General features: G+C 48.9%; 1 protein-coding gene across 2 annotated transcripts in view; it reads left to right on the top strand.

Moving 5' to 3' along the window:
* The window catches only part of IGF2BP1 (insulin like growth factor 2 mRNA binding protein 1), a 47,370-nt gene extending 20,681 nt beyond the window's left edge, over positions 1-26,689 (top strand). Inside the window, exons 3-15 of one of the 2 annotated variants that reach the window (XM_020871267.2) lie at positions 3,357-3,405; positions 3,923-3,974; positions 10,457-10,520; positions 11,664-11,945; positions 12,667-12,801; positions 13,770-13,892; positions 14,756-14,891; positions 15,531-15,653; positions 15,993-16,109; positions 16,915-16,989; positions 17,691-17,822; positions 18,252-18,365; positions 20,042-26,689. In XM_020871267.2, the coding sequence (XP_020726926.1) occupies positions 3,357-3,405; positions 3,923-3,974; positions 10,457-10,520; positions 11,664-11,945; positions 12,667-12,801; positions 13,770-13,892; positions 14,756-14,891; positions 15,531-15,653; positions 15,993-16,109; positions 16,915-16,989; positions 17,691-17,822; positions 18,252-18,365; positions 20,042-20,134 (1,495 nt within the window). In that variant the 3' untranslated portion in view covers positions 20,135-26,689. Of the gene's footprint in view, positions 1-3,356; positions 3,406-3,922; positions 3,975-10,456; positions 10,521-11,663; positions 11,946-12,666; positions 12,802-13,769; positions 13,893-14,755; positions 14,892-15,530; positions 15,654-15,989; positions 16,110-16,914; positions 16,990-17,690; positions 17,823-18,251; positions 18,366-20,041 lie in introns of both variants that reach the window. The other variant, XM_020871266.2, reaches the window with a different exon arrangement.
* The last annotated feature ends 255 nt before the right edge of the window (positions 26,690-26,944 follow it).

The raw sequence follows: 26,944 nt of genomic DNA, 5'->3' as shown, positions 1-26,944 counted from the left end.
GCCCTGCTGGTTAGGGCAGGCAGAGGGGGTGAGAAGCCACAGGGTGTTGGCATCCAGTGAAATAATTTGACTTGTGCAACCATTGCCTTCATGGCCAGGGACTGGAGGCCTCACTCTTTCACTTCACAGGTGTATCAGCTCCAGGATGGGTGGTGGCTCCTGAACCTTTGGGAGTTCTCTTGCTTTTCTGAACCGTGGGTATTGGGTATTAGGGTCCTGCTCATTGTTCAGTGCCCTGTGGCCTGTAGTGAGAGGCTCCTCTCTAAGCTAGTGGAAGCCTGTCTCTCAGTGGAGCCCTGGATTGGGGCCCTTGGTTGTCACAGGAGGTACAGGTGTGAGCTGCGGTATTTCCCGCTAGTTCCCCATCAGCGCAGAAGCCTAACCATTTTACTATCACAGGTAGCCACTCCATGTCAGACTTGCAGCCTCTTCCCAGGCTGGTCTTCTGGGGACTGGAATTGGGGCTGGGACTGAGCACTTGGACTGCGCACCATGACTTAGCAGGCCCCTCACCGTTCCAGGTCCTCACAGAAGCCCTGTCAGTTTTCCATAGGAGGAAACTAAGGTACTGAGTAAAGAAGTCAGGGCTTCTTAGCTTGCATCCTGACCCTCCAAGCCCTCAGCACCCTGCCCTGGCCCAGCTTGTACTGGGCAACCGGAAATGCCTGTAGGGTGAACAAGTTAGTCATGGGTTCCTGGAAGGGAGTTGAGTACTGGGTCCAGTTCGCAACATGGCCGCATGTGCTTTGGGCCGGAAAGAAATTAGGTAGCATCATAAGTAATACAAACCAGGCCAAGGGCTTAAAAGACAAAAGTTCTTGACCTCTGTGTTTTTGTCAAGGTTTGCCTTGCTGGCCAGGTTCGAAGGCCAGAAGTGGCCTGGCGTGGGTTCCCAGGATTGGGTGTGTGTGCCCTGGAGAGGTGGGTGAGCCGCGCCTGTTGGGGGTGGGGGAGGGCTGCAGGATGTCTTTTCTTTCATTGGTTGGGTATCCCTGCCCTCCTCCCCCCTCCTTCTCCTGGAACATTCCAGACATTCCAGACTGCCATTGCTTTCAGGATATGGATTAACATCCCAAACTGAGATTTGATTTCACCTCCCCATCCCCTCCCAACTCTTCCCTACCCTGAAAAGAAAGCCCCTAAAAGAGGGAGTTTGAAGTAAGAAGAGGGTATTTTTTTTTTTTTTTTTGAAGAGGGTATTTTTGACCCTTGACCTGAGATTATAGTAAGGGACCATCCTGAAAGAGTGCTCTTCAAGCTAAACTTCCGTAGGGGGCTGCTTTAAGCCCTTACTGGTTTGAACTTCAGGCTGGCAGCCGCCCATTCCCTTGTGGTCCTTCCAGAAGCATTTGCTTGAGGGAGGTCTTCCCTTAGCTTGGGTGACCCCTGTCACTAGCATTAAGGTAGATCAGTGTTCTCAGGCTTCTCATGGTGTAAATCACCTCTTCAGTTTGCCAAGAGTTTGATTTTCCTTTTGTGAAGGCTCCTGCTTTTTCTTTGCCCATTTCATCACAAAATGAGTTGTTTATGGGAAATCCCATATGGCATGTCATGCAGATACCATGAAGCTCACTCTTGGCCATTGAATTGGATCCCAAGAAGCTGGCCTGGTGTGGGATCTGAGGACCTGGAAGTGGAATTTCTGATGCTTGGTCTTTTGTCCTACTATGATCTAACCTCCTTAGATCAGGTTCATGAACCAAACCAAAGTAAAGAACCATTATGTCACATTTCCCTTAAGTTATTTCAACCCCAGAAGAGATTTCATTAATATATTTCACTGATAGAGACTCTCTACCTAAAAACTGCAGAACTAGAAGGAGTCTTAAAGACACTTCTGTTTCCGTTCTACGTCTAAAGACTTGGTCACGGGTGAAATGAGTGAGCTGACCGAGAGCAGAGAGCCAAGATCAAAACATTTACAGTTAGAGTTTAGCATCCCTTCCCTTGCTCTCATGTGTGTGTAGAATTTTGTTTTTTTATGTTTTCTTGGCCACGCCACATGGCACGTGGGATCTTCTTTCCCCCACCAGGGATGGAACCCATGCCCCTTGCATTGGAAGCATGGAGTCTGGTCCACCAAGGAAGTCCCGCTCTCCTGTGTTTTGAGCATGCTTTCCACCCTGACTTGGCAAGAACTGACTTGGCCCTGTTGCATGTCAGCCAGGAACACGGGGCCTAAAGCTTGAGTGGCTTAGTCAGGACAGCCAGTCGGGCGGGGGCAGTTGAAGGGCTAGAACTGGACTTTCTTGCTTCCTGCTCTCATTTTTCCCTCGTGTCCCCAGAATTTCGTTGGACCATGTCCCAAAACTGAGAGTTTTGTAATCGAGGATACACAAAGACAAGTGACAATTGACCAATGCAGATCAAGTCAATTGAAATGCTTTAAGCCCAGGGATTAGGGCATTGATTTGGGTGGTGAGCAATTAATTGCCCTGGGAATCAGCCTCAAACCTGAAAGCCTTCCTCAGGGAAAATTACATTTTTAAGAGGCATTTGAAAGATGGGAAGGAGGAACTGTAATAAACTGGGAGGAGGGAAGGGGGTGGTCATGATGCTGGATTGTGTGTGTGTTAATCACTCCACCTTAGTATCCACACGTGTGTCTATTATTACATTTTAAGTACGATGCTTACTCCAAACCCTTTGCTAAGCTCTTGATAATATTATCTAACATCACTATACCTCCCTGTGAATAGGTATTATCCCTGTTTTACAAAGGAGAAAACTGAGCCTCCAGTTAAATAACCTTTTAAAGATCAGTGCTAAGTGGAGCACAAGTTTAAATCTGTATCTGCACAAAGAAAGAGCTTAGCTACTGCCAACTCTCCTGCTGTAATTTGTTTGCGTATGTTTCCCCTAATAAATTGTGAGCAGCTTGAGGCCAGGCACTTTGTTTTGTTTATCAGTTATGTCCCCAGCATGTAGAACAAAGTCATCCAGCATGAAGTAGACACCGATTAAAAAGGTATCGAGTGAATGATTCATGTAATAATTGCATAGCTAGCTCTGTTTTCCTAGAGTCTGAAACACAGTGGGTGGTAACGGATGGTTACTGAGTACGGTATAACTGGTGAGGAACCTAAGAGAGATGAACAAAGCAGATATGATTGGGGGGAATTATGTTATCCTAGTGTTTAGGGCACCTGGTTTTGGCTTTCCTATCTGTGGTCACACTGTATTTCACTCTCTAAAAAGGCCAAATTTCCATTCCCAAAGGTTATCATTCTTAGACTCTAAGGCTTTGGTGTTGAGTAGAAGGTAGGAAGACAGACTGGAACGAAGACTAAAACCTGCAAGATCACAGGCCCCTAAAGTATCCAGAGCTGTTACTGATGTTTTCTCTCTCATTTCAGGAGTCGAAAAATACAGATCCGAAATATTCCACCCCAGCTTCGATGGGAAGTAAGTGATTAGGGGAAACTGTTAGTGGGGTCATGGAGACTGGGAGGGAAGTCTTGGTTAGCCTGAGGTGGCAGAGACGACTGGGAGGGTCCTGGGGGCTTGGTGCTAGGCCAGAGATGCTGGGGGAGGGGCGGGGGGGGGTGGGCAGTTGGATTGCATCCTCAACCTAAGACTTCCAGCATGAGTTCTTGGGCATTCCCTCTGGTGAGAGGCAACAGGGAGGCGGGGAGGGTATTCCCTGAACCCCAGGCTTAGTGATGACAGAGGACTGGCTGGAGACCCAGGTGCCACAGGTCTGCTTCCAAAAAGGACCTTAAGTTCTTTTTTGAGCTCAAGTACATTCTGTGAAGAAATTCTGATGGATTACCACCAGCATTAGTACCTGAGAAAGGGCAGACCAAGCAGGTAACATGTTCAGTCCCCACAGAAGGCTTTCCCAGTGCTTTGGGGTGAGGGGTGTGCCCAGTGCTGACTTGGGGTACTCAGGGCAGCCGTACTCCCTTCCTCCTGCTCTCAGGTACTGGACAGCTTGCTGGCTCAGTATGGTACAGTGGAGAACTGCGAGCAAGGTAAGAGTGGATAGAGGCGGCGGGGCAGTGGGGTAGGAGTAGATGGATGTTGGAGGAGTTGCGAGGTGGGGCGGAAGGGCGGAAATCTGCTTCGTTTTCTGGTACCACATCTCCCTGGAGCACCAAACAAAGACAGCCAGAGGGTACTGTGGAGGGAGGTAGGGTGGAGTGTCCCAGTTTTGGCTCTGCTACTTCTCTGGAACTGGCTTCTCCTCTGGTTAATAAGAGAATCAACAAAGTCACTCGTTCCCAGAATGGGGTCTCCCTGGCCCAAGCAAGGTAGAAACAGGTTCCCAGGATTTTAGGAATAGGTTCAGAATGGAAGCTGTGCATGCAAGCTAAGTAAATCTGTAGCCATTTTACTTAAAAAGCTTCATAACTCTTGGTTTTTGTCTGAAATAATCAACAGGTTGTCTTTTTTGGGGGGAGAGTGTGCAGATGTCTTTGGTTAATAAAAAAAAAAAAGAACTTTTGCACATATTGATGGGCAGGCAAAATCTTTCTTGAGACTGGGCCCACGGGAACTTCCCTGGTGGTCCGGTGGCTAAGACTCCGTCTCCCAATGCAGGGGGCTTGAGTTCGATCCCTAGTTGGGGAACTAGATCCCACATGCCACAGATAACACCTGGCGCAGCCAAAAAAAAAAAAATAGTAGGCCTACAGAAGGAGAAATAATAAAAAAGAATTCTAGATCATGAAGAATTTGCTATGGTTTTTGAAGTTTCTGCATTGCTTAAGATTATAAGTTATTTTCAGAGGAAATGAGCTAAAATAAAATTTGGAGAACTTCCCTGGTGGTCCAGTGGTTAAAGAGTCCACCTGCCAATGCAGGGAATGTGGGTTTCATCTGGTCTGGGAAGAGGGAAGATTCCACATGCCATGGGGCATGGTGCAACAAAGCCCCAGGTGCCGCAAATGCTGAAGCTGGCTGTCTAGAGCCCTTGAGCTGCAACTACTGAAGCCCTTGCGCCTCTGGCCCACGCTCTGCAGCAGTGAGAAGCCCACCTACTGTAACGGAGAGTAGTCCCTGCTCGATGCAATTAGAAAAAAGCCCGTGTGTAGCAACAAAGACCGGCTCAGCCAAAAGTAAATGAATGAATGAATAAAAATTTGACGTGATTTGGGCTGGACATAAAGTAGAGCTTGGTCATTAGGCAGACAAAATGCTTTGAGTTTGCAGATCTTTAAGAAACCTGGACGAGACAAAATATTCATCTCCAAATTCTTTGTGGAAAGGGGCAGGCTGTAAATCATTACAAATGATTAAAATCCTCGCCTGCACAAAGATCTGAGGTGCTGAATGAGTGGAACAGGTTCTCTTCTGCTCTGACTCTGGAGCTTGTTTTTATTATAAGCACCAGGACATAACTGGAAGCACTGATAGCCATTGCTTAGGCCCTGATAACCATTGTCCAGTCCTGCTTACGTCTTAGGCTGATGACTCAGTTACTCCTGGACAGACAGCAGTGGCTTGGGAGCACATTGGAGCTCACTGGGGGTGCCTGGCAGGGGTCACTGCTAGTTCAGAGGCTCACTGGAGAACCATAACACACCGAATCTGGGGGCGATGCCTGCTCCCTGGAGAAAACAGAATGGGAAATGTTTGCTTTTGTAACAATAAACTCTTCGTCTGCTCAAATGCCACTTACTAAGCAATGCCCTTTCTGTCCACCCTACGAGAAATTATACCCCTAACCGCCACCTCCTTTTCCCTGATTTGTGTTTCTCCATAGCACTCAACCCCTTCTACTTTTTTTCACGGAGAACATGGATTTATCTTTTTTTATTGAAGTATAGCTGTTTTATAATATATTAGTTTCAGTTACACACCATAGTGATTCACTATTTTTCAGGATTATACTTCATTCAGTGTCGTTACAAGATAATGTCTATAATTCCTTGTGCTGTGCAATATATTTTTGTCTGTTGACTGCTTTGTTTACTTATTTATTTATTGGCTTGTGGGATCTTAGTTTCCTAACCAGAGATCCAACCCAGGCCCTTGGCAGTGAAAGTGCTGGGTCCCAACCTCAGGATTGCCAGGGAATTCCTATCATTTTACTTTATACTTTATACATAGTAGTTTGTATCTGTCAGTTCCATACCCCCTACCCCCATACCCTTGATGTCCCCCCCTCCTTTTTAGTAATCACTAGTTTGTCTTCTGTATCTGTGTTTCTGTTTTGCATGTATATTCATCTGTATTTTTTAGATTTCCTATATGGGTGATATCACACAGTATTTGTCTTTCTTTGACTTTCCACTAAGCATAATGTGCTCTTGGTCCATCCACATCTCTGAAAATGGCAAGATTTAATTTTTTTTTTTTTATGGTTGAGTAATGGTCCATCACTTCATGGCAAATAGATGGGGAAACAGTGGAAACAGTGGCTGACTTTATTTTCTGGGCTCCAAAATCACTGCAGATGGTGGTTGCAGCCATGAAATTAAAAGATGCTTACTCCTTGGAAGGAAAGTTATGACCAACCTAGATAGCATGTTAAAAAGCAGAGACATAACTTTGCCAACAAAGGTCCGTCTAGTCAAGGCTATGGTTTTTCCAATGGTCATGTATGGATGTGAGAGCTGAACTATAAAGAAAGCCGAGTGCTGAAGAATTGATGCTTTTGAACTGTGGTGTTGGAGAAGACTCTTGAGAGTCTCTTGGACTGCAAGGAGATCCAACCAGTCCATTCTAAAAGAGATCAGGCCTGGGTGTTCATTGGAAGGACCGATGTTGAAGCTGAAACTCCAGTACTTTGGCCACCTGATGCGAAGAGCTGACTCATTGGAAAAGACCCTGATGCTGGGAAAGATTGAGAGCAGGAGGAGGAAGGGACGACAGAGGATGAGATGGTTGGATGGCATCACTGACTCAGTGAACATGGGTTTGGGTAAACTCTGAGAGTTGGTGATGGACAGGGAGGCCTGGCGTGCTGGGGTTCATGGGGTCGCAAAGAGTTGGACACGACTGAGCGACTGAACTGAACTGAATAGTCCATTATTTTAGCATCTTTTCACAGTCTTTGCTTATTATACTTTTTGCTTTCTCTTCTTGCTAGTATGTTTAAGCTCCATGAGAGCAGAGGTTTTGTTGCTTTGATTCACTCCTGTATTTCCACTTAACTGGTAGAAGATTCTTGCAGAATCTTCTTCTCCATTGAGATGGGAGAGCTCTACTGACAGGCCAGAGGGGCTGAGAGTGGTCTGCACTGCAGTTTTGTGGCGGTGAGTGCCTTTGGTGTTGTAGGGGGAGAGGTGGATTTTTTTTTTTTTGGTCCAAGTCCCCCATGCCACGGCTGAGCAGGTCTCAGTTCAGTCCAGTTGCTCAGTCGTGTCAGACTCTTTGCGACCCCATGGACTGCAGCACGCCAGGCTTCCCTGTCCATCACCAACTCCCAGAGCTTGCTCAAACTCGTGTCCATCGAGTCCGTGATGCCATCCAACCATCTCATCCTCTATCGTCCCCTTCTCCTCCTGTCTTCAATCTTTCCCAGCATCAGGCTCTTTTCCAATGAGTCAGTTCTTCATATCAGGTGGCCAAAGTATTGGAGCTTCAGCATCAGTCCTTCCAATGAATATTTAGAACTGATTTCCTTTAGGTTTGACTGGTTTGATCTCCTTGCAGTCCAAGGGACTTTCAAGAGTCTTCTCCAACACCGCAATTCAAAAGCATCAATTCTTCTGTGCTCAGGTTTCTTTATGGTCCACCTCTCACATCCATACATGACCACTGGAAAAACCATAGCTTTGACTAGACGGACCTTTGTCGGCAAAGTAATGTCTCTGCTTTTTAATATGCTACCTAGGTTGGCCATAGCTTTTTTCCCAAGGGGCATGTGTCTTTGAATTTCATGGGTGCAGTCACCATCTGCAGTGATTTTTAAGCCTAAGAAAGAGCCCTGCTTTCTTGAGCACGTCTGCTGCTGCTGCTAAGTCGCTTCAGTCGTGTCTGATTCTGTGCAACCCCAAAGACGGCAGCCTAACAGGCTCCCCTGTCCCTGGGATTCTCCAGGCAAGACCACCAGAGTGGGTTGCCATTTCCTTCTCCAATGCGTGAAAGTGAAGTCGCTCAGTCGTGTCGGACTCCTAGCGACCCCATGGACTGCAGCCCAGCAGGCTCCTCCATCCATGGGATTCTCTAGGCACGTCTGAAAGTGAAGTCGCTCAGTTGTGTCCAACTCTTTGCGACCCCATGGACTGTAGCCCACCAGGCTCCTCCGTCCATGGGATTTTCCAGGCAAGAGTACTGGAGTGCGTTGCCATTTCCTTCTCCAGAGGATATTCCTGACCCAGGAATCGAACCCAGGTCTCCCACATTGTAGGCAGACGCTTTACTGTCTGAGCTAACAGGGTACTTGGTTCAGTTCAGTCACTGAGTTCAGTTCAGTTCAGTTCAGTTGCTCAGTCTTGTCCGCCTCTGCGACCCCATGAACCGCAGCATGCCAGGCCTCCCTGTCCATCACCAACTCCCAGAGTTTACTCAAACTCATGTCGATTGAATTGGTGATGCCATCCAGCCATCTCATCCTCTGTTGTCCCCTTCAGTCTTTCCCAGCATCAGGGTCTTTTCCAATGAGTCAACTCTTCACATGAGGTGGCCAAAGTTTTGGAGTTTCAGCTTCAGCATCAGTCCTTCCAGTGAACACCCAGGACCGATCTCCTTCAGGATGGACTGGTTGGATCTCCTTGCAGTCCAAGGGACTCTCGAGAGTCTTCTCCAACACCACATTCAAAAGCATCAATTTTTTGGCTCTCAGCTTTCTTCACAGTCCAGCTCTCACATCCATACATTACCACTGGAAAAACCATAGCCTTGACTAGACGGACCTTTGTTGGCAATGTAATGTCTCTGCTTTTTTTTTTTTTTAATGTCTCTGCTTTTTAATATGTTATCTAGTTTGGTCATAACTTTCCTTCCTAGGGGTAAGCATCTTTTAATTTCATGGCTGCAATCACCATCTGCAGTGATTTTGGAGCCCCCAAAATAAAGTTTGACACTGCTTCCACTGTTTCCCCATCTATTTCCCATAAAGTGATGGGACCAGATGCCATGATCTTAGTCTGAATGTATAGGGGACCCAAAATCACAAAACAGTGACACATAAAGCAGAGGTTAATTTTATTAATTCAAAGTGGGGGAAGAGTATGTGGCCAGATCACATGGAACTCTTTTTTTTTTTTCCCTTTTTTTTTTCCATTTATTTTTATTAGTTGGAGGCTAATTACTTTACATCATTACAGTAGTTTTTGTCATACACTGAAATGAATTAGCCGTGGATTTACATGTATTCCCCATCCCGGTCCCCCCTCCCACCTCCCTCTCCACCCGATCCCTCTGGGTCTTCCCAGTGCACCAGGCCCGAGCACTTGTCTCATGCACCCAACCTGGGCTGGTGATCTGTTTCACCCTAGATAATATACATGTTTCAATGCTGTTCTCTTGAAACATCCCACCCTCGCCTTCTCCCAGAGTCCACAAGTCTGTTCTATACATCTGAGTCTCTTTTTCTGTTTTGCATATAGGGTTATCGTTACCATCTTTCTAAAGTCCATATATATGTGTTAGTATACTGTAATGGTCTTTATCTTTCTGTCTTACTTCGCTCTGTATAATGGGCTCCAGTTTCATCCATCTCATTAGAACTGATTCAAATGAATTCTTTTTAATGGCTGAGTAATATTCCATGGTGTATATGTACCACAGCTTCCTCATCCATTCGTCTGCTGATGGGCATCTGGGTTGCTTCCATGTCCTGGCTATTATAAACAGTGCTGCGATGAACATTGGGGTGCACGTATCTCTTTCAGATCTGGTTTCCTTGGTGTGTATGCCCAGAAGTGGGATTGCTGGGTCATATGGCAGTTCTATTTCCAGCTTTTTAAGAAATCTCACATGGAACTCTTAATATCCAATCCAAGTCCGTTCCCAAAAACCTGCCCCCTAGACTCTGTGGCAGCCGCTCCTGTCAGCTTCCTCAGCTCGGTGCTGACACCCTTGTGTTTGGTCAGTGAATCCTCGCGGGCGCTGTCAAGTGGGCACAGGTGTTTTCTCAGGTCTCTTCAGGGAGGTCCTTGCAGACGTTTTCTTGGTCTGATCTCACTCTGTGTGTGATTTTTAACTAGTTTAAATTTCTTTCTAAGAATAAATTTATTTCCAGATTGGGGTGTGTGTGAATGTGTGTTCTCTCTGCTGCATAACTGCTGATGTGTTGACTGCACATCCGTTTGTATGCCTGGCTCTCTTGAGGGCTGGCAGGGAAATCGAAGGAAGGCATATTAAAGTTAAAGGAAAATGATAGGCTAATGTCAATTTTCCAGGAGTTGTGATGAAAGGGGCCTGCAGGGGAAATGCTCTGGTTTGTCTTTCAAGGATTTCTTTCCTGACTGCATGGCCCTCAAAGATGAGCATTTAAAGAACATCATTGGTGCCATCTCCAGGACTCACTGCTCTAACCCTGATCTCTGGTTTGCTCCCCCAGTGAACACCGAGAGCGAGACGGCAGTGGTCAATGTCACCTATTCCAACCGGGAACAGACCAGGCAGTGAGTGGACCCAAAAGTGGGATAGGGAGGGTCTTCGTGGTTGTCGGGAGCCAGGTGCCCCTGCTTTGACAAGGATGGGGTGTGGATGGGCACCAGTCCCCGCCTAACCTCTCATTTTGTTGCAACCAGTGCCAGACTCTTTGTCTTTTGGTTCAGGAATCTCTAAGGTTCAGAAACCTCCCTGGGATTGATAGGATTAGTTTTGAAGGGAGAGACCCATAGACTTTCCCAGAGAAGGTGGGAAATCCTCTTTAGAAGATGCTGACTTTTGATAGGTCTCTGGTTGCGGAACCATAGGGTCCTTTGCTGTGTTGATGGCGCCATCTAGTGGTGATGAGGAGGAACTGAGACCTAAAAGATTTGTGATGTGGCAGAAGCAGACGTTTTATTAATGTCTCAGGAATCACCTTGAGTCCCATCACATCCACAATTTCTGGCTCCCTAGCCGTTTGGTTGAGTCACCCTGCCCCACCCCATTGGTACTAATAGACTTCATTTATATTCTGTTATGGGCCTTTTGCCACATTTTGCTTTTGATGGCTTTCTTGTTCTTTCAACATGTTGCCTCTATCCCATTTGTTTCCTCCAACCTAGTTTAGAACTGTACCACTTTCTCAAACCTTCAGTTTTCTTTCAGGTGTCTGCTGTGCTCAGAATTTCCTGGAGGTCCCTGTGGCCAATCTGTGGGCCTTAACTTGGTTTTAAGTCCACACTTGCTTACTTCCTAGTGCATATTGTTGCTTTGTTAACATTTCTAACCAGCATCAGCCCAGGGAATGGATGGCGCATGGCCCCTCCCTTCAGTGTTCATTAGTCCTGGTTTGCAGACATTCCAGATAGACTTAAACTTCTGCAAGCCATTCTGTTTCCACTTCTTCTGTTTCCATGGAGTTTACTTGGAAACTTGAAATTAACAAGCCAATCCCCAAATTCAATGGAAATGGCTTGTTTTTGCTATACTACCTTATTTGATGTCTTGTTTAGACAGGCGGTGTCTCTAAGGTGGAGGTGGGAATGTGGGCAGGAGGTCATCTCCCTTTCTTCCTGGAATGTTTCATGTTGTAACCCAACTGAGTGCTTTATACCTGGAGAGCATTTGGTGTGATTGACATGGATTGGAGTAGATTTTCTGTCTGTCCTCAGAGCCATCTTGAAGCTGAATGGCCACCAGCTAGAGAACCACGCCTTGAAGGTCTCCTACATTCCTGATGAGCAGATCACACAGGGTCCTGAGAACGGGCGCCGAGGAGGCTTTGGCTCTCGGGGTCAGCCCCGCCAGGGCTCCCCTGTGGCAGCTGGGGCCCCAGCCAAACAGCAGCAAGTGGACATCCCCCTGCGGCTCCTGGTGCCCACCCAGTATGTGGGCGCCATCATTGGCAAGGAAGGTGCCACCATCCGCAACATCACAAAACAGACCCAGTCCAAGTGAGTCTTGGCCGCAGGGGAGGTAGAAGTGGGGCCAGGAAACGGTGGTTGGTGCCCAGGAGGCGAGGCCCCTCCTAGAAACACATGGAGGGGTTTCAGCTCAACTTTACCTCTTAGGATATGTTGGGAGATAGAATAAGCCAGGATGTGCCATTTGGTGGCAATGGCTGGGCCACACACTAGAGTTGTAAGAAGGGTTTCTTTGTAGAACTTCTCATGGAGCAAAACTAGTCTTGGGAAGAAAGCCTCTCCTTAGTGCTCTCTGACCTCAACACTGATTATTGGTGGCAGCAGGACAGGCCAGTCAGGGACCTCAGTGAGAGGGTGTAGTCCTGACCTGTCTCCCATTGCACACAGCCACCGCTCTTCTCTAATCTTTATAGTCGATCTGTGGAACAGAACAGGTCGTTTTATGTTCTGATTCATAATGCACCCTTTTACTATTTGCTTTTAATTTGACACAGTGTACCTTCCCTTTATAGTTGTTTCAAGGGGGAAACGCAGCTTCAGAGCTGAGGGCTGCTGATCCCCAGCCCTGGATTCCCGAGAGATGCCATCGTTCTCGGCTGCCGCCTCCTGACTGAGACAGAATCCGTAGCCACAGGCTGCCCTTCCCTTGCCTGTCTCGGTTCTGCACTTGGCCTTGTTCCAAGAAGAGCAGGCCTGTACTTTGGGTTGAGGAGCTTCACCAGGGACAGCTAACCATCCATGTGCTTGTTAGGATCGACGTGCACAGGAAGGAGAATGCCGGTGCTGCCGAGAAGGCCATCAGTGTCCACTCGACCCCTGAGGGCTGCTCTTCTGCTTGTAAGATGATCCTGGAGATTATGCACAAGGAGGCCAAGGACACCAAAACGTAAGGCGCTAGCTTCTCTGGGCACTGCCGCCTCCTCAACTCTTAACACAGACAGATAGGGGACACAGAAATTGTACAACCGGGTGAAAGCTGAAAAATGAATCCTCCTCCTTGTAAATAAGGCCCTGTGTATCCTAGCAGTGCTGTGCCCTCATAGGCATGTGCACATGTATGTATATGCATGTGTTTCAGCACAATAGGATCATCATGAGCATGCTGTTGTACAGTCTGTTTTTTTCATTGTCATGCATCAGTACATAGGCTCACCTTGTTCTTTATTAGCTACATAGAACTCTATGAAAGAAATTGCACAAACGTGTCTGACTCTTTGTAGTCCCATGGACTGTAGCCCGCCAGGCTCCTCTGTTCTTGGGATTCTCCATGCAAGACTACTGGAGTGGGTAGCCATTCCCTTCTCCAGGGGCTCTTCCCGACCCTGGGATTGAAACCGGATCCTCCTGCATTGCAGGTGGATTCTTTACCAACTGAGCCACTAACCCAAAGGTTCATAGAATTCTTTGAAAGTGAAAGTTGCTTAGTCATGTCCAGCTCTTTGCGACCCCATGGACTATATAGTCCGTGTAATTCTCTAGACCAGAATACTGGAGTGGGTAGCCTTTCCCTTCTCCAGTGGATCTTCTTGACCCAGGAATCAAACCAGGGTCTCCTGCATTGCAGGCGGATTCTTTATCAACTGAGCTTAATTCTATAGTATGCTCCCTTGAGAGTATACACTTGGATGAGTTTTTAATACGAGTATATTTACAGAAACCATCACCAGTTAAGGAAAACACCCATCACCCATAGTGACCTTGTGCCTTTGCCATCTGTCGATACTTCCCATTTCTCTCCCACTGATCTTCATGGTTTTGTTTGAAAACACGATTTGGTTCTGGAGTTTGTCCCGGAAACCCCCATCTGCAGTGGCCTACCATCTAAGGAGCTCTTGTCCCTCACTTCTTCCCAAGGGCTGACGAGGTTCCCCTGAAGATCCTGGCCCATAATAACTTTGTTGGGCGTCTCATTGGCAAGGAAGGGCGCAACCTGAAGAAGGTGGAGCAGGACACGGAGACAAAAATCACCATTTCCTCGTAAGGCACTTTCCTCTCCCTCTGCGAGTGGGATACCTGGGCCCCCAGGGTGGCATATTTCATTATCCATCCTTAACACCTGCCCCATAAGTCGGATGCAGTTTCTGCTTATTGAAGAATAGATAAAGCAGCGATGAAGAGCATTTATCTGTAAGGGCTGGAGTCCTTCCGTCACCGCTGTGGGAGGGAGGGCTGTGGTTAGGGTGCTGCCTCTTCAGTCCTCGGCAGCTGCATCCTGTCTCTCTTGCTCTGCATCTCGGGGAGAGAGCTTGTGGCCAGGGGCCAGGGGCCAGGACGGGGGGTGTTCCCGGCACACTGCCAGGCCACGGGGAGAGGATGGACCCAGATCCTTTCCTGAGCCTTGAGCAGGTGCTCTGTGTGATGGCCTGCTTCTCAGCACGAATCCGTTAGCCCCTCTGTGAACACTGTGTCTCTTGACTTTGTCAAGAGACTTAGTTAACTCGCTTAGTCGTGTCTGACTCTTTGCGACCCCATGGACTGCAGCTCACCAGGCTCCTCCGTCCGTGGGATTCTCCAGGCAAGAACACTGGAGTGGGTTGCCATTTCTCTCTCCCTGTGGGCAAATTACCTGCTCTGCTTCAGAAGGGCACAGAAAATGGATTGCCTGGCACCACTGGGGAAGTTTCCAGTCAGGAGCTTACCAGTCTGTGCCGAATGTCCTCACCTCCCTGTAGGGAAACCTTGCCCTAGGGACCAGCTGAAGGCCAGAGACAGAGCTATTCATATTTTCCCCAAACTAAACATCATGTGGAAACGGTGTGGCTGTGATGTCCTCAGCCAAGGCCTTTTCCCAGTCCTGGCCTGTCAGCGGAAGCTTGACGCTGCTCTGCTCCCTGCCCCAGGCTGCAGGATCTCACCCTCTATAACCCCGAGAGGACCATCACTGTGAAGGGCGCCATCGAGAACTGCTGCAGGGCTGAGCAGGAGATCATGAAGAAAGTGCGGGAAGCCTATGAGAACGACGTGGCTGCCATGAGCGTGAGTGTCAGATGCCTCTGAGCTGGAGCCGTACCGTAGCAGAAGTGGGTCTCCAAGTGGGTGGGTGTTCGCATGCTGGGGTCTTGGGAACATTGACTTTGCTTTTGGACCTCAAGATTGATCAGTCCTTTTAGCACTAAATTAATAGGGGTTTTTCATTTGATTCCTGGGTGCAAGTGGGGATCCAGTCTTGGGCTTTGAGGTCTGTGGTTCCGCCTGTAAACTTCGTGTTTATGTGCACTTTAGTGGAGGAGAGGGTTCCTAGTTTTCATCTGGTTTTTAAAGATGAGTGAGAATGTGGGTCACATGACCAAAAATATGAGTCCTAGAAGTCAGAGACCCGTCTTCCCCACCTTGTCTCGGGCTGTGAGTCTGAGGTCTGCCTCCATCAGAGGGGAGGGACTGCTGGAGAAGAAGGACATCTGAGGGTCTAAAACGGTGTCCCTTCACCTCAGAGGTGGGAACCCTCGTGTTCATGTGGGAGTTGTGAATACCAGAGGGGCAGGCAGGTTTGGGGCAAAAGCATGCCATTCTCTTGTTTTGGCCCATTCATCCTCCTGTTCAGCCACACCGTGGACAAGAGCTACTAGGCCCCACCCGAATGAGCCAACCTCTTTCTCTTCGTCTTCTTTTCCCCAGCTGCAGTCACATCTCATCCCCGGCCTGAACCTGGCAGCTGTAGGTCTTTTTCCAGCCTCCTCCAGTGCAGTGCCACCACCTCCCAGCAGCGTCACCGGAGCTGCACCTTACAGCTCCTTCATGGTAGGTGCAGGGGACCCTGGGCTGTCCGTGAGCTCACTTAGGGCCCAGCTCCTTGTGGGAACCTGACACTTGGTAATTTACAGGGAGAGGGAGGGGCTCCCAGCCACTAGCGCTGTGGACAGCAGCCTCGGATGCCGGCCGCACTCTTCCTCTTCGTCTGGCCCAGCTTCCGTTTGTCCCTGTGGGGCATCGGGGGAGCTGCAGAGCATGTCGCCCAGGCTGGCGTCTGGGTGCTGCACCCCTTCCTCGTTGACGGAGCAGGGCAGGGCCACGGAGGGGCTTCCGGGCTGTGCCCCTTGACTGGAGCTGCATTAATGGCATGTCCTGTCTTGGCAGCAGGCTCCAGAGCAGGAGATGGTGCAGGTGTTCATTCCCGCCCAGGCGGTGGGCGCCATCATCGGCAAGAAGGGGCAGCACATCAAGCAGCTCTCCCGCTTCGCCAGCGCCTCCATTAAGGTGACCAGCTCTGTTCTCCTTCTGGTTCCCGGGGTGTGAGGGCGCTCTGCTCCCATCACCCTCTCCTTTGGTTCTCAGACATCCCATCTGCCTAGTGTTAGGGCTCTCTCCTGCGGGGTCCCAGTTCCTTTTGCTTTCGACTTCACTTTCAGACTAAGAGAGGAAGTGGTATCATAGCACAGGAGAGCTTCAGTTCAGGCAAGACTGACTGGGTTCAGTCGCAGTTTTTGAGCTATAGTACCTGAGCCTTCATTTCCCGGTCAGCATAGTAGTGATGAGAATACTCTGAAATAATGCAGCCAAAGCCCCCAGCTCAGTGCTTGAGGCACAGTGGTTGCTCGGTAAATTTTAGCCATCTTTCCACCTTCCCTGGTCAGGGGGAACCTGTCACAGTGAAGGAATGCTTTGTTAAATTTCACGAATCTAAAGCCATTGGTTTCAGTGGTCTGAAAGGTTTTAGTCAAATGCAGTGTATGTTCTCTGGTGAATAAGGGCTCCCAGAGATTCTCTGGGAGGTCAGTCCATTCCCCTCTACCACCACCATCACCACCAGTAGTCCCTCTTGGCAGGACTCAGCTAAACCCTCCTGGGTGGTGAGCAGGGAGTCCCTACTTAGAACACATCAAGAAACAAAGGCACTTATGTCCTCATAAGAGTTTTGGCACAGGGGCGATAGCCTTGGGTCCGGGGTCTTTGTTCTTCACTCCCCAGGCCATCAGAAGTGGGGAGTGGAAGCAGGGTGTTGGTAGGGTTCTGGAGGAGGGGGCGATAGAGCGCTTATCTGTGACCAGTGTTTGCTTTGTAGATTGCTCCTCCTGAAACTCCAGACTCCAAAGTTCGTATGGTTATCATCACTGGACCCCCAGAAGCCCAATTCAAGGTTCTGATCTTTATTGTCTTTTTGAGTAGGACCCAGGGGAATCAAGTTTGTGTCAGAGTGCAAATCTGCATCAGATTTTAAGCTGCCCTGTAAATTCAGGGCTGCCCAGCTGCTTTCAGACTGACATTCAACTTGGCATTCTAACGCCTTCCCCCTCTGCTTCCTGAAAGTGAATAGGCACACGGAAAAGAAGGCCATCTCCTTGCCCTCTGCTGTAGTGACTAAGGAAGGCTCTTCTCTCCTTCATGTCCCTACTACGTTCCTAGGTTCTCGGGCTTCTGATGGACAGCCAAAGAGCTAGTGAAGTAGCTTGTCCTGATCTAGGGAGGGATGGAGACCGGGGACAGCCCTAGGCTGTGTGCAGTGACCAGCAGCCTGCCACTAAGCGGCTCCTCCTCCAAGTCGGGGCTTGACTCGCCATTCCCTGCTTGTCCGAGTCCATGCGAGCCTCCCCTTAGGTCTGGTTTGTAGTTAGGTACTGTATTCATCTGGGGAGTTATGTATTCATATTCAGTTACTTTGCCCAGGCCTCCCAGTGTTACAAGTGAGCAGAAGGAGTGTTGACGGGTTAGTGCTGTGGACCTTTCATGTCACCTGTCTTAGGTGGTGATCCACCCCGCCCAAGGGAGTGGGGCTTGGGGAGCTTCCCTTTTGTCATATATATGTGTACTGCCAACATAACAATGACCTCCTTTTCTCAGGCTCAGGGAAGAATTTACGGAAAACTCAAGGAGGAGAACTTTTTTGGTCCCAAGGAGGAAGTAAAGCTGGAGACCCATATCCGGGTGCCAGCGTCAGCAGCCGGCAGGGTCATTGGCAAAGGTGGCAAGACGGTGAGCCATGAGGGTCAGGCTGAAAGCTCTGGATGTTAGTCCCTGAACCTGACAGCTCTGCCCTGGCCCCCTAATTCCCCACCCTGAGTGATCTCTGAGTGTGAATCACTTAGTTGTGACTGACTCCCTGCAACCCCATGGACTATATGTAGCCTGCCAGGCTCCTCTGTCCATGGGATTCTCCAGACAAAGACTGCTGGAGTGGGTAGCCATTCCCTTCTCCAGGGGACCTTCCAGGTCTGCTCAACCTTAGTTCTTGCACTTTCCCCCTTTACTTGATTCTGCTCTCCAAGCTCAGCTCCTGAATCCTTCAGTTTCTACCAGCTAGTGACTAAACCTCTTGCCCCTCCCTCCACTGCCATCCATGTTTGACACTCAGCACGCAAGCACCTCTCTGACCTGTCCTCCTGCTCCCACCCCTGCCCCCAGGTGAATGAGCTGCAAAATTTGACAGCAGCTGAGGTGGTGGTGCCAAGAGACCAGACCCCTGATGAGAATGACCAGGTCATCGTCAAGATCATTGGGCATTTCTATGCCAGCCAGGTACATATGGCACTCCCCCATCACAGGAGGGTGGCAGGAACCTGGGGATCAGAGGAGCAGGATTCTGCCTGCCTCTGGCGTGGGTCACTCTTCTCTTCCAGGTGTAGGGTGTGATGTGTAGATGTCTTATTCCCTCTTAAGACTGTAGGGACAGTGATTTGACTGTTTTCGTAGGTGTATGTTATGTACAGTGACTACTAATGTTACGTGTTGTATGTGATGTGTTGATAGTCTTCACTGGCATCTAACCACAGTCCTTCTCTTTTGCACTGGAGAAGAGAAATGTGTCTTGGCCACTGCCCAGTTTGGTTTGTGGGGTAACACCATGGGTTGCCTTTTTCCAGTGCATTTCCTTCCTCTTTCCCAGAACTACTGCTGCATCCTGCTTCCAGTTCTTCCACCCTCCTGGTCTCATCCTGGCACTCACCATCCATTTCTGTGCTGCTTCCAGTGAGCCCGTCAGCAGTGCCCAGCATTGGGACTGACCCCAGAGTCTAGAAAGGAGGGCAAATACCAGATTCAGATTACAGGGTGATTGAAACGAGTGGGGTTTTCTTAAAACCCCTGATTGTTGGAGCTGGAAGGTTGTGAAGGCTATTGGATACCACCCCTTCCATTCCCAGAGGATAAGCCTGTCAGAGCAGGTTTGTGGCCCCTCTGAGGCTGCTCATGAAATCAAGGGCCAAACAGGAACCCAGACCCCAGTGTGGCATGGCGGTTTTCTCTGACAGTCCTTTGGGAACCATTAATAGCCACAAAAACTATCTTAAGATTTGTGGGTGCTCCTGCTACACCAAGCACCATTCTATGTTGTGTCTCTTAACTCATGTCATCCTCAAAACAACCTCATGGTACAAATGAGGAACATGAGGTTAAGAGAGGAAATGATGTATTCAGGGATGCAGAAGAGCCAGGATGTATTAAATACTGAAGGGGGGGGTATGTTTTGTTGGTTAGAATGAGAACTAAACTAAAAACTTTGTAAAACATTAGGCACAGGGCTGACAGGAGGCATTAACACATAAAAATGTTGACTCCACATTCGTTCCCCAACTTAGACCAACTTTTCTCTTTAACCAAGAAAATCAGTCACTCATCTCATGGAAATCAGACATTCTGGTATATTTCTGTCAAGTGAATCACAGTGGACAGTTGGTTTCCCTCACAAAACCTTTGTTCATAGGGAAGAAATTTTTAACAAGGAAAGAGTTAAAGGTACCAGTCCTTTGTTTTCTCCACTTTCACAGTGGAGCTTACTTCACTACCTTTTGGTTATCCCATTTCGTCCCCTTTCCCGGGATACTTACATGCATAGTGGGGTTGTGATTGGTGACAAGGCCTCCTGATTTTTGATCTTCTGACAACACATGCTCCTGGAACAGGGAGTTCCCCCTTGAGCTCAGAAACGTGTGTCAGCTTGGTCACGTTTAAATTCTGATGAATGACTTTGTGCTGCTTTTCCCCTCCATTCCCCTGTATGAATCCAGTGGGTGCTCAGGGTCTGCTCAGAGGCAAAGAAGCTTTCTGTCACTCTAACCCTCAGCCCTCTCTTCCCTTTCCTCTAAGTCCCATGTGATCTGTTTGTTGCCGGGATCCAGACCCCGGTGGCCTGTCTCGCCAGTCGGGCTGTCCCTCCCCTCCTCTGAAGATCCTCACTCTCAGTGTTCTGTCTGCAGATGGCTCAGCGGAAGATACGAGACATCTTGGCCCAAGTCAAACAGCTGCACCAAAAGGGACAGAGTAACCAGGCCCAGGCCCGGAGGAAGTGACCAGCCCCTTCACGTCGACCCCCATCATGTCGGCTGAAGGACAGCAGGCCGAAACCGAGAGCATGATCTCCCCAGCAGGCCTGAGAATGAGCGGGAATCAGGGACACTTGGGCCGGGATGTAGATCAGGTTTGCCCACGTGCTTGAGAAAGTTGTTCCAGTGAGGAACCCTGATCTCTCAGCCCCAAACACCCAACCAATTGGCCCAACACTGCCCACCCCTGAGGGTGTCACCTTGGAAATTCTAGCTCAGGGTGCTTTTAAACGTGGATTGTTTTGAATTCTCCAGGTCCCATCGAGAGGGTGGGTCAGACCCCAGTGGGAAGAGAAATAAAATTTCCTTCAGGTTTTTAAAACATGCAGAGGGGTGTTTTAATCAATCTCAAAGGATGATTTACTTCTTGACCCTAAAGCCCTTCCAGCCTTCTCCTCCTTGGTTTATTGATTAAAATACCTCTATTCTCGTGCCCTGACATAACCTCTTCCTGTATTCACACTGATTAGCTCATCTTTCTGCTACTGGCAAAAGTGGGAACCAGTGCATTGCTTTGTGTATATTATTGACTCGAAGGGAGAAGACACATCGGCATCTGTAGATTAATTCCAATCCCTTCCTAACCAACCTATAGGAACAGCGAGGAATAAAGAATGGGAGAGACAGATGATTAAAATATATAGTAATCCACGTTTAAAAGGAGTGCCCTTGTGGCTGATGGATTCCAGATCACCACCTTGAGAAACTGGTGCAGTTCAAATTGCCCGCACGGTCGGGGCTTCCCCACCAAGATTCCTGCCCTGTTGATGTCCCTCTAACCATGAGAGTCCCACGCCATGTCCAGGAGCGCATGGGTGGTGCTGACTGCTCAGCGGGACAGGGGCTGACCACTGTACTGTCCCTGATTCCTGCCATTCTCAGGCAGATTTTATATTTTTTTAGTCTATTTTAATGATTGGATACGAGCACTGGGAAGGGGACCCTAACTCCCCTTGATAAAGTCTCAGTTCCATGGAGGACTTGAGTGGCCCCAAAGGCTGCCACTGTGCCCTCACCCCGGCCCATGTGCTCGCATAAGGGCTGGTTCCCAGAAGCGGGGGTTGCGGGGCACTCCCCCACCACGGCACTGTTCCCTTGGTGGTGGTGGGATGTGCAACCCGACCCTGAGCTCCTGAAAAAGCTGAAGTCCATCATTTGGCATCTATTATGAATATTCAGTAAATCGGAGAGTATTTGCTTCTGTGTTTATCCTAGAGGCGTATTTAACTGATGGTTTCTGCCTGCACGAGTCGTTGGCGTGATGCTATGTGTGCCTAAAAGAAACAAAATTCAAAATACCAGCAGCATTATGCACAAAAGGGTAAACAAGCTTAATTTATTAATTTTCCAGGCTCAAGTAAGGTCCCATTTTAAGTTCAGCCCTCGTGGAAGACAGCAGCCGTCAGTTAAATGAGGTTTGGCCTCTCCTCCTCATGTGCTGATCGTCAGCGCAGATTAGCCGGGTGGTGCACTTTAGCTACCTTGGACAATGCTATCCAGTGTGCTGGGAAGGGAGGAAGGGCTCTGCGTGTGGAAGAGCCCACGCTTGGGACTCCCCTCCTTGCAACATTGCAACAACAGTAACAACCAGACAACCATGACATGTGGGCGGAGTCAGTCAGGTAATGCTGTGCGCAAAGTAAACTACCTCAAGGTATGAAGTTACCTCAGCAATTACTTTCCTTTTTGTTCCCCCCACCTCTTTTTTTTTTTTTTTAATCTTTTTTTCTTTGCGGCTTGCTGATATTTTATATAAAAAAGAAAAGCAAAGCAAAAGAGAAGCTGATAGTCTTGAATATTTTATTTTTTTAATGAAAAGAAAAAAAAACGAGAAAGTTATGTTTCATAATTTCTTACAACATGAGCCAGTGTAACTCTTTTAGGAAGTCTCTATGGAGAACAGGCCCTGTGGGAAAGGCAGCCGGCGCTGCCCCTTGGAGGGAGGCTGGGCCCAGAGGGAAGGCCCACGTGTGAGAGAGCCCAGGGCCAGGCTCTGATCTCTTAAGCCACCCACCTCTCCCGGGAAAATCTTGCCTGATGAGATTGACAGGCCCAGCAGAGCTGTGGCCCCAAGGGCGAAGCAACAGCCTCCAGCAGCTGGCCTGTGGTCTCCCCTCCCCCCTTTGGTTAAAGGGCACCCCGGTTTTTTCCCACCAGTGGTGCTGTTGAGATATTTTAAAGTATTGCCTCCGTTTTATCGAGGAGAGAAATAATAACTAAAAAAAACATACCCTTAAAAAAATGTACACTTCTCTAAAAATACGGGAGCCAAGATTCCATTGGTGGAAGAGACAAAGCCACCCTCTCGCCCGCAGAGAGGTCCACCTGGTTTGTCGTTGCAGTGCTTTTCATTTATTGTGACTGTTATTTCATTTTAGTCCCATCTTGCCATTTTTGGTCTTTATCAGTAGACCAAGGGACAAACAGATAACTGGCCCTTCTGTCTCCTCATCTTCTTTCGACTGATGTGATTGATTCTAAGAGTGGGCCCACTTAGAAATCCTTGATTTAGGGTGGTGGGTGGCAAGGAGGGGCAAGGGATTTGGGAATGTAGCTGGGGACGGGTTCCTGCCTCATTGGTGTCTTGTTACTTTCTTCCCATGACGTTCCTTTGTAGACCCCCAGAACTGTCTCCCCTAAAGAGGAGGAAGCAGGAAAGCCTTTAGAGATGATACCAGGCCAGTTTAATTAAGCTTCCCACCTGTCCAAACCACAGAAAAGGGTCTCCCAACTTGTATTTCTGGCTCTATATGCTTTATTCCAAAATGAAGCAGATAACGTTCAGACATCGGCCATTTAGTGATTTAAGGTGAATTTCCAGCAGCAAGCATGCTTTAATATCTGGTTCAAACTGCCATCAGAATAAAACCCCCACAGTACCTGAAATGGGATTGTTGCAGTGTTCAGTTTGCTTGGGATCCTGCTCCCATCACACCTGCAGCCCACATCCTTTCCCTCTGGCTGGTTCAGCTCCCAGAAGAGACCAGGAGTGTGGCAAGGGACTGTCAAACCTGGATTCGGCATGGCTGATATTTGCCCAGCAGGAAAATTGTGCAAGTTATGCTACCGGAAAGCAAAGGAATATGGTTTGGTGGTTAAGGTTTAGCAGGATAAAGGGCTTGTCTTGGTGGTACCGCCTTTGACCTCTGGGCCAGGTCTTGGGGCAACTCCGCCCCCTGCACATCACCTCCATTTCCCCATCCTTGGTGAGATAACAAGTTAATGTGAAATGCACTTGAGAGATTTGGATGATCTGAAAACAGTGACTTTAAAAAAAAACAACTTCTGTGCTCTGATATGTGTGTGAGCTACATATATATTTTTAAGAAAAGACCATCACTTTTAGGATGTATTTTTTAATTCTGTGAAACACGTGAAAAAACCAAAATGGTTTGATTCCCTGACTTTGAAGCTGCGTCTGACGGTGACACCCAGTGGCCCTTGAGGGTCTGGCTGCCTTTCGAGGTTTGGGTTGCGGACTTGGCTCCCGGAGGGGTCTGGGGAGGAGAGCGCTGTTTTTAGGGACAGGGAGTTTCATCACCTTCTTCTCTTTTCCTGCGCTCCTCCCGGTCCTTTCTCAGTCTTTTTTTTCCCCTTACCCTGAGCTCTCCACTTTTGGGAGCAATGGGGGCTGTTCTGTTACGTTATGCCTCACGATTGGCAGAAGAGACCCCGTGTAGAACCCAGAGAACCCTGGAGGGGAACGCTCCAGTTGGTTGTGTGTGTCCATTTTCCCCTGTGCCAAAGACAGGCTGTGAGAGACGCCATCTCTGAATCAAAGCAATAACCATCCTTTGAACCCGAACCTGGGCTGTCTGAGAGGGGGAGAGGTCCCAGGAACTGTATGGGCTAAAAGATCCGGCCCTTCCCTTCTGAGGCTCCTGGGGGACGTGGGGGCGGTGCGTGCCAAGGCGCAGGGAGCTGAGAAGGGGTCCAGTGGCTCCGGTTGCACTTTGGGGAAGGAGGGGGTTTGGGGCTCCTCCCCGTGAGGCTGCGCTCCATCCCCCGCCCCCACTGCAGAGACAGCGCTGCGAGTTCTCGTCAGGCCTGGCAGACTGGCAACGAGGAGGGGCCTCAGTTAGCTCTGCAGGGTGCCTTCCCCTCCTCCCACCCCAGACATACTCTGCCACACTGGGAACAGCGGTGCTGCGTAACTACCTCACAGAGCCCCCCCAGGGACCGCCCGAGCTCCTGCCTCTAGTCCACCTTCCCTCCTTTCTCTCACTCAAGGGTGGGGGGTCCCCCTTCCCCCTGAAGTGTTGATGCGGAGATCCTAGAGGCTTTGATGTTCAAAACATGCCAACTTGTTGAAAACCGGTAGGAGGAAAACGGCACAGCCTGCCCCATTACCTGCAGGAAGATGGAAGAAGGATCCTCGGTGCCAGGGGACATAAAGCCATTTCCCTTCCAGACTCTTGGTGATTTAGAGGCAGGGCTTTTCTCTTGTATTCAGACTTAGGGCAACACCAGCTGAAAACTGCAGTTTCTTTCTCTTGGATACATAAGACTTCTCTCTTGGGGTACAGGACAGGGAGGAGGCCTCATGACTGAAGGTGGATTCAGAGGGTGAGGGCCGGAGCCCCAGCCCTGACCCTCAGCCCTGTGCACCTCCTTGGGGGCACAGTCTGATGGCGCCGTTACTGGTGCCTTAGTCTGGTTGAATCTGGATGGACGAGACAAAAGAATTTTTTTTCTGAAATGAAATAGCAGGAAGCTCCTCGGGGCATGTGTTTTGAGTAACCACAGATGATGGATGCTACGAGTATAAATGGATTAACTACCTCAATCCTCACAGTGAGATTAGAACCGAGGGCTGGGACTGGTGAGTAAGGGGGTAGATCCCAGCCAGGAGGAGTGAGCTGAGGCTTGTGCCACAGAAGGTTTGTCCTTGAGGAATGGGCGTGCCTGCTAGATACTCATTGGTTGGGTTGAGAGGACTGGTCATTAGGCCCCCGCCTTTCTGCCTTCCTCGCCCTAGGGACCCTTGCTTCACCTCTTCCCTGCAGCCTGCCCTGCTCTCACCTGCCATATCTTGTTGGACCAGAGGGGGAAGAGAGGACAGGCCTCCTGTCTTCTACCAGAGGGGGGCAGCCTCCTGTCTTCTACCAGAGGAGGCTGCCAGGAGGTGAGATGTGGGGCCTGGCCTTGGACCCGCCACTCAGCCCCACAGCCAGGAAGCCTGGGGAAGCCGGAGCTAAGACGTCTTCAACAGGGTTTCTTTGAGATTCTCCACCTCCTCTACCCCTTCCCAGTCTTCACAGGGACGGTGGGCTCTGGAGAGGTGGAGCAGGATCCCTTATCCTGAGAGGCCGAGGGCCTGGTCCTCTGGTCCTCAGGAGCCTTTGTAGTCGGGGAGTTCCACTGGGCGATCCCAGCCCCTCCCCACCCTCTAATGGACCTCCTCATAGAAGCCCCATTTCACTTTTGTTTTATCTACCTCTTAGCAAGACAATAGAGATAAATTAGGTAGTGGCAACTCCACTTGCTTAGATTAGGGGGGGAAAAAGATTTCTTTTTCCAAAGGAAAAAAAAAAATATTACCTTAAAAATACTTTCCAAAAAATTAAAAAAAAAAAAAAAAAAGCCAAAAAAAAAAAAAGTTCTTAAGAGGGAGACATTTTCCAGTGACCGCTGGATTGTTTTAATCCCCTAAACTTTTCTCTTTTTTTTTTTTCCCCCACAAATAAGTTTCACTCTTCGGCAATTTTCTCCACCTGGTCTGAGATAATGTGCTATTCTAACAGGTACAGCTTTCGCAGTCTGCCCCCCTGGCTTGCCCCACCCTGCGCCTCATTCCTGTCGGTGAGTTCCTATCTGTGCTCTCCCTGTTGCTTCTCAGCCCGGTGACTTCACTCAGCCCCACGGAACGAAGGCTTTGTGTGTGTGGCGGTGCTGAAGTCTGGACTCACCATTTCAACCTGTGGAGGATGGGGGGGGGGGGGATGCGGGGGCCACTTGTAACCCTTTTGTGTCAAGTTTCTATAACCTACTGCAGTGTAAAGGTGTTCAAAATGAATTTCAGCAGATAATGAGTTAGCAGGAGGAATAAACATTCTCTACCACCACTTGAATCCTCCCCTTACTCCAACATGTTGATCCTGATCCCAGGAACCAGAATAAGAGAGTCCCTTTTCCTGAGGCAAAGTGAATTGCGTTCAGTCCTGAGACATCACTTAGGAAAGTGGAAAATTATTTTTACAAATGCAGAACTTGGTGGGGACTGGAGGGGGGACTTGTGCCTGCGATTGTGTGACCCTGTTCTGTAAGTGTGGCCACTTCGGAAGTTGTACTTTGCTGGGGATCGGCCAGCCGTCACCACCAAATTTTGATTGTACCCTTTCTCCCACCCTTTAATCTGCTCTGTGCTTGGTCTGGGAAGATGGGGCGGCTGGCTCAGACTTTTGGAGTTTGTTCTTTTGCTGGATGAGCACTCCAGTTTTCTTTCCCATGAAAGTTGTTTCTGCTACAAATCACTTGATTCCGCTGTTTCAATTTCAAAATAAAAGGAAACTTATATTGAAAGCTGTGAGAGAGTCTGTGTCTCAGGGAGGGTTTGGGGGATCTGGTTGCTGAGATGGTCAGACTTCTGGGGTTGGAGCCTTGGTCTCCAGGGAGCAGAGCCACTCAGGTTCGAAGTAGGCATTTTTCTTATATTTACAGGATAGTAAAAGAAGAGTGGCTTTTAAATGGTGCCTTGCTCTCAATTCTCTTGGCATATTGGTATAAGGCCTTCACTATTAAAAATGTCGGGTAATGTCTGCAAAGGAATTACAGCTG

Source organism: Odocoileus virginianus, chromosome 17, assembly GCF_023699985.2.
Source record: "Odocoileus virginianus isolate 20LAN1187 ecotype Illinois chromosome 17, Ovbor_1.2, whole genome shotgun sequence".
Lineage (NCBI taxonomy): Eukaryota > Metazoa > Chordata > Mammalia > Artiodactyla > Cervidae > Odocoileus > Odocoileus virginianus.
The sequence above is the reverse complement of the archived record's forward strand: the minus strand, read 5'-3'. Positions and strand labels throughout refer to the sequence as shown.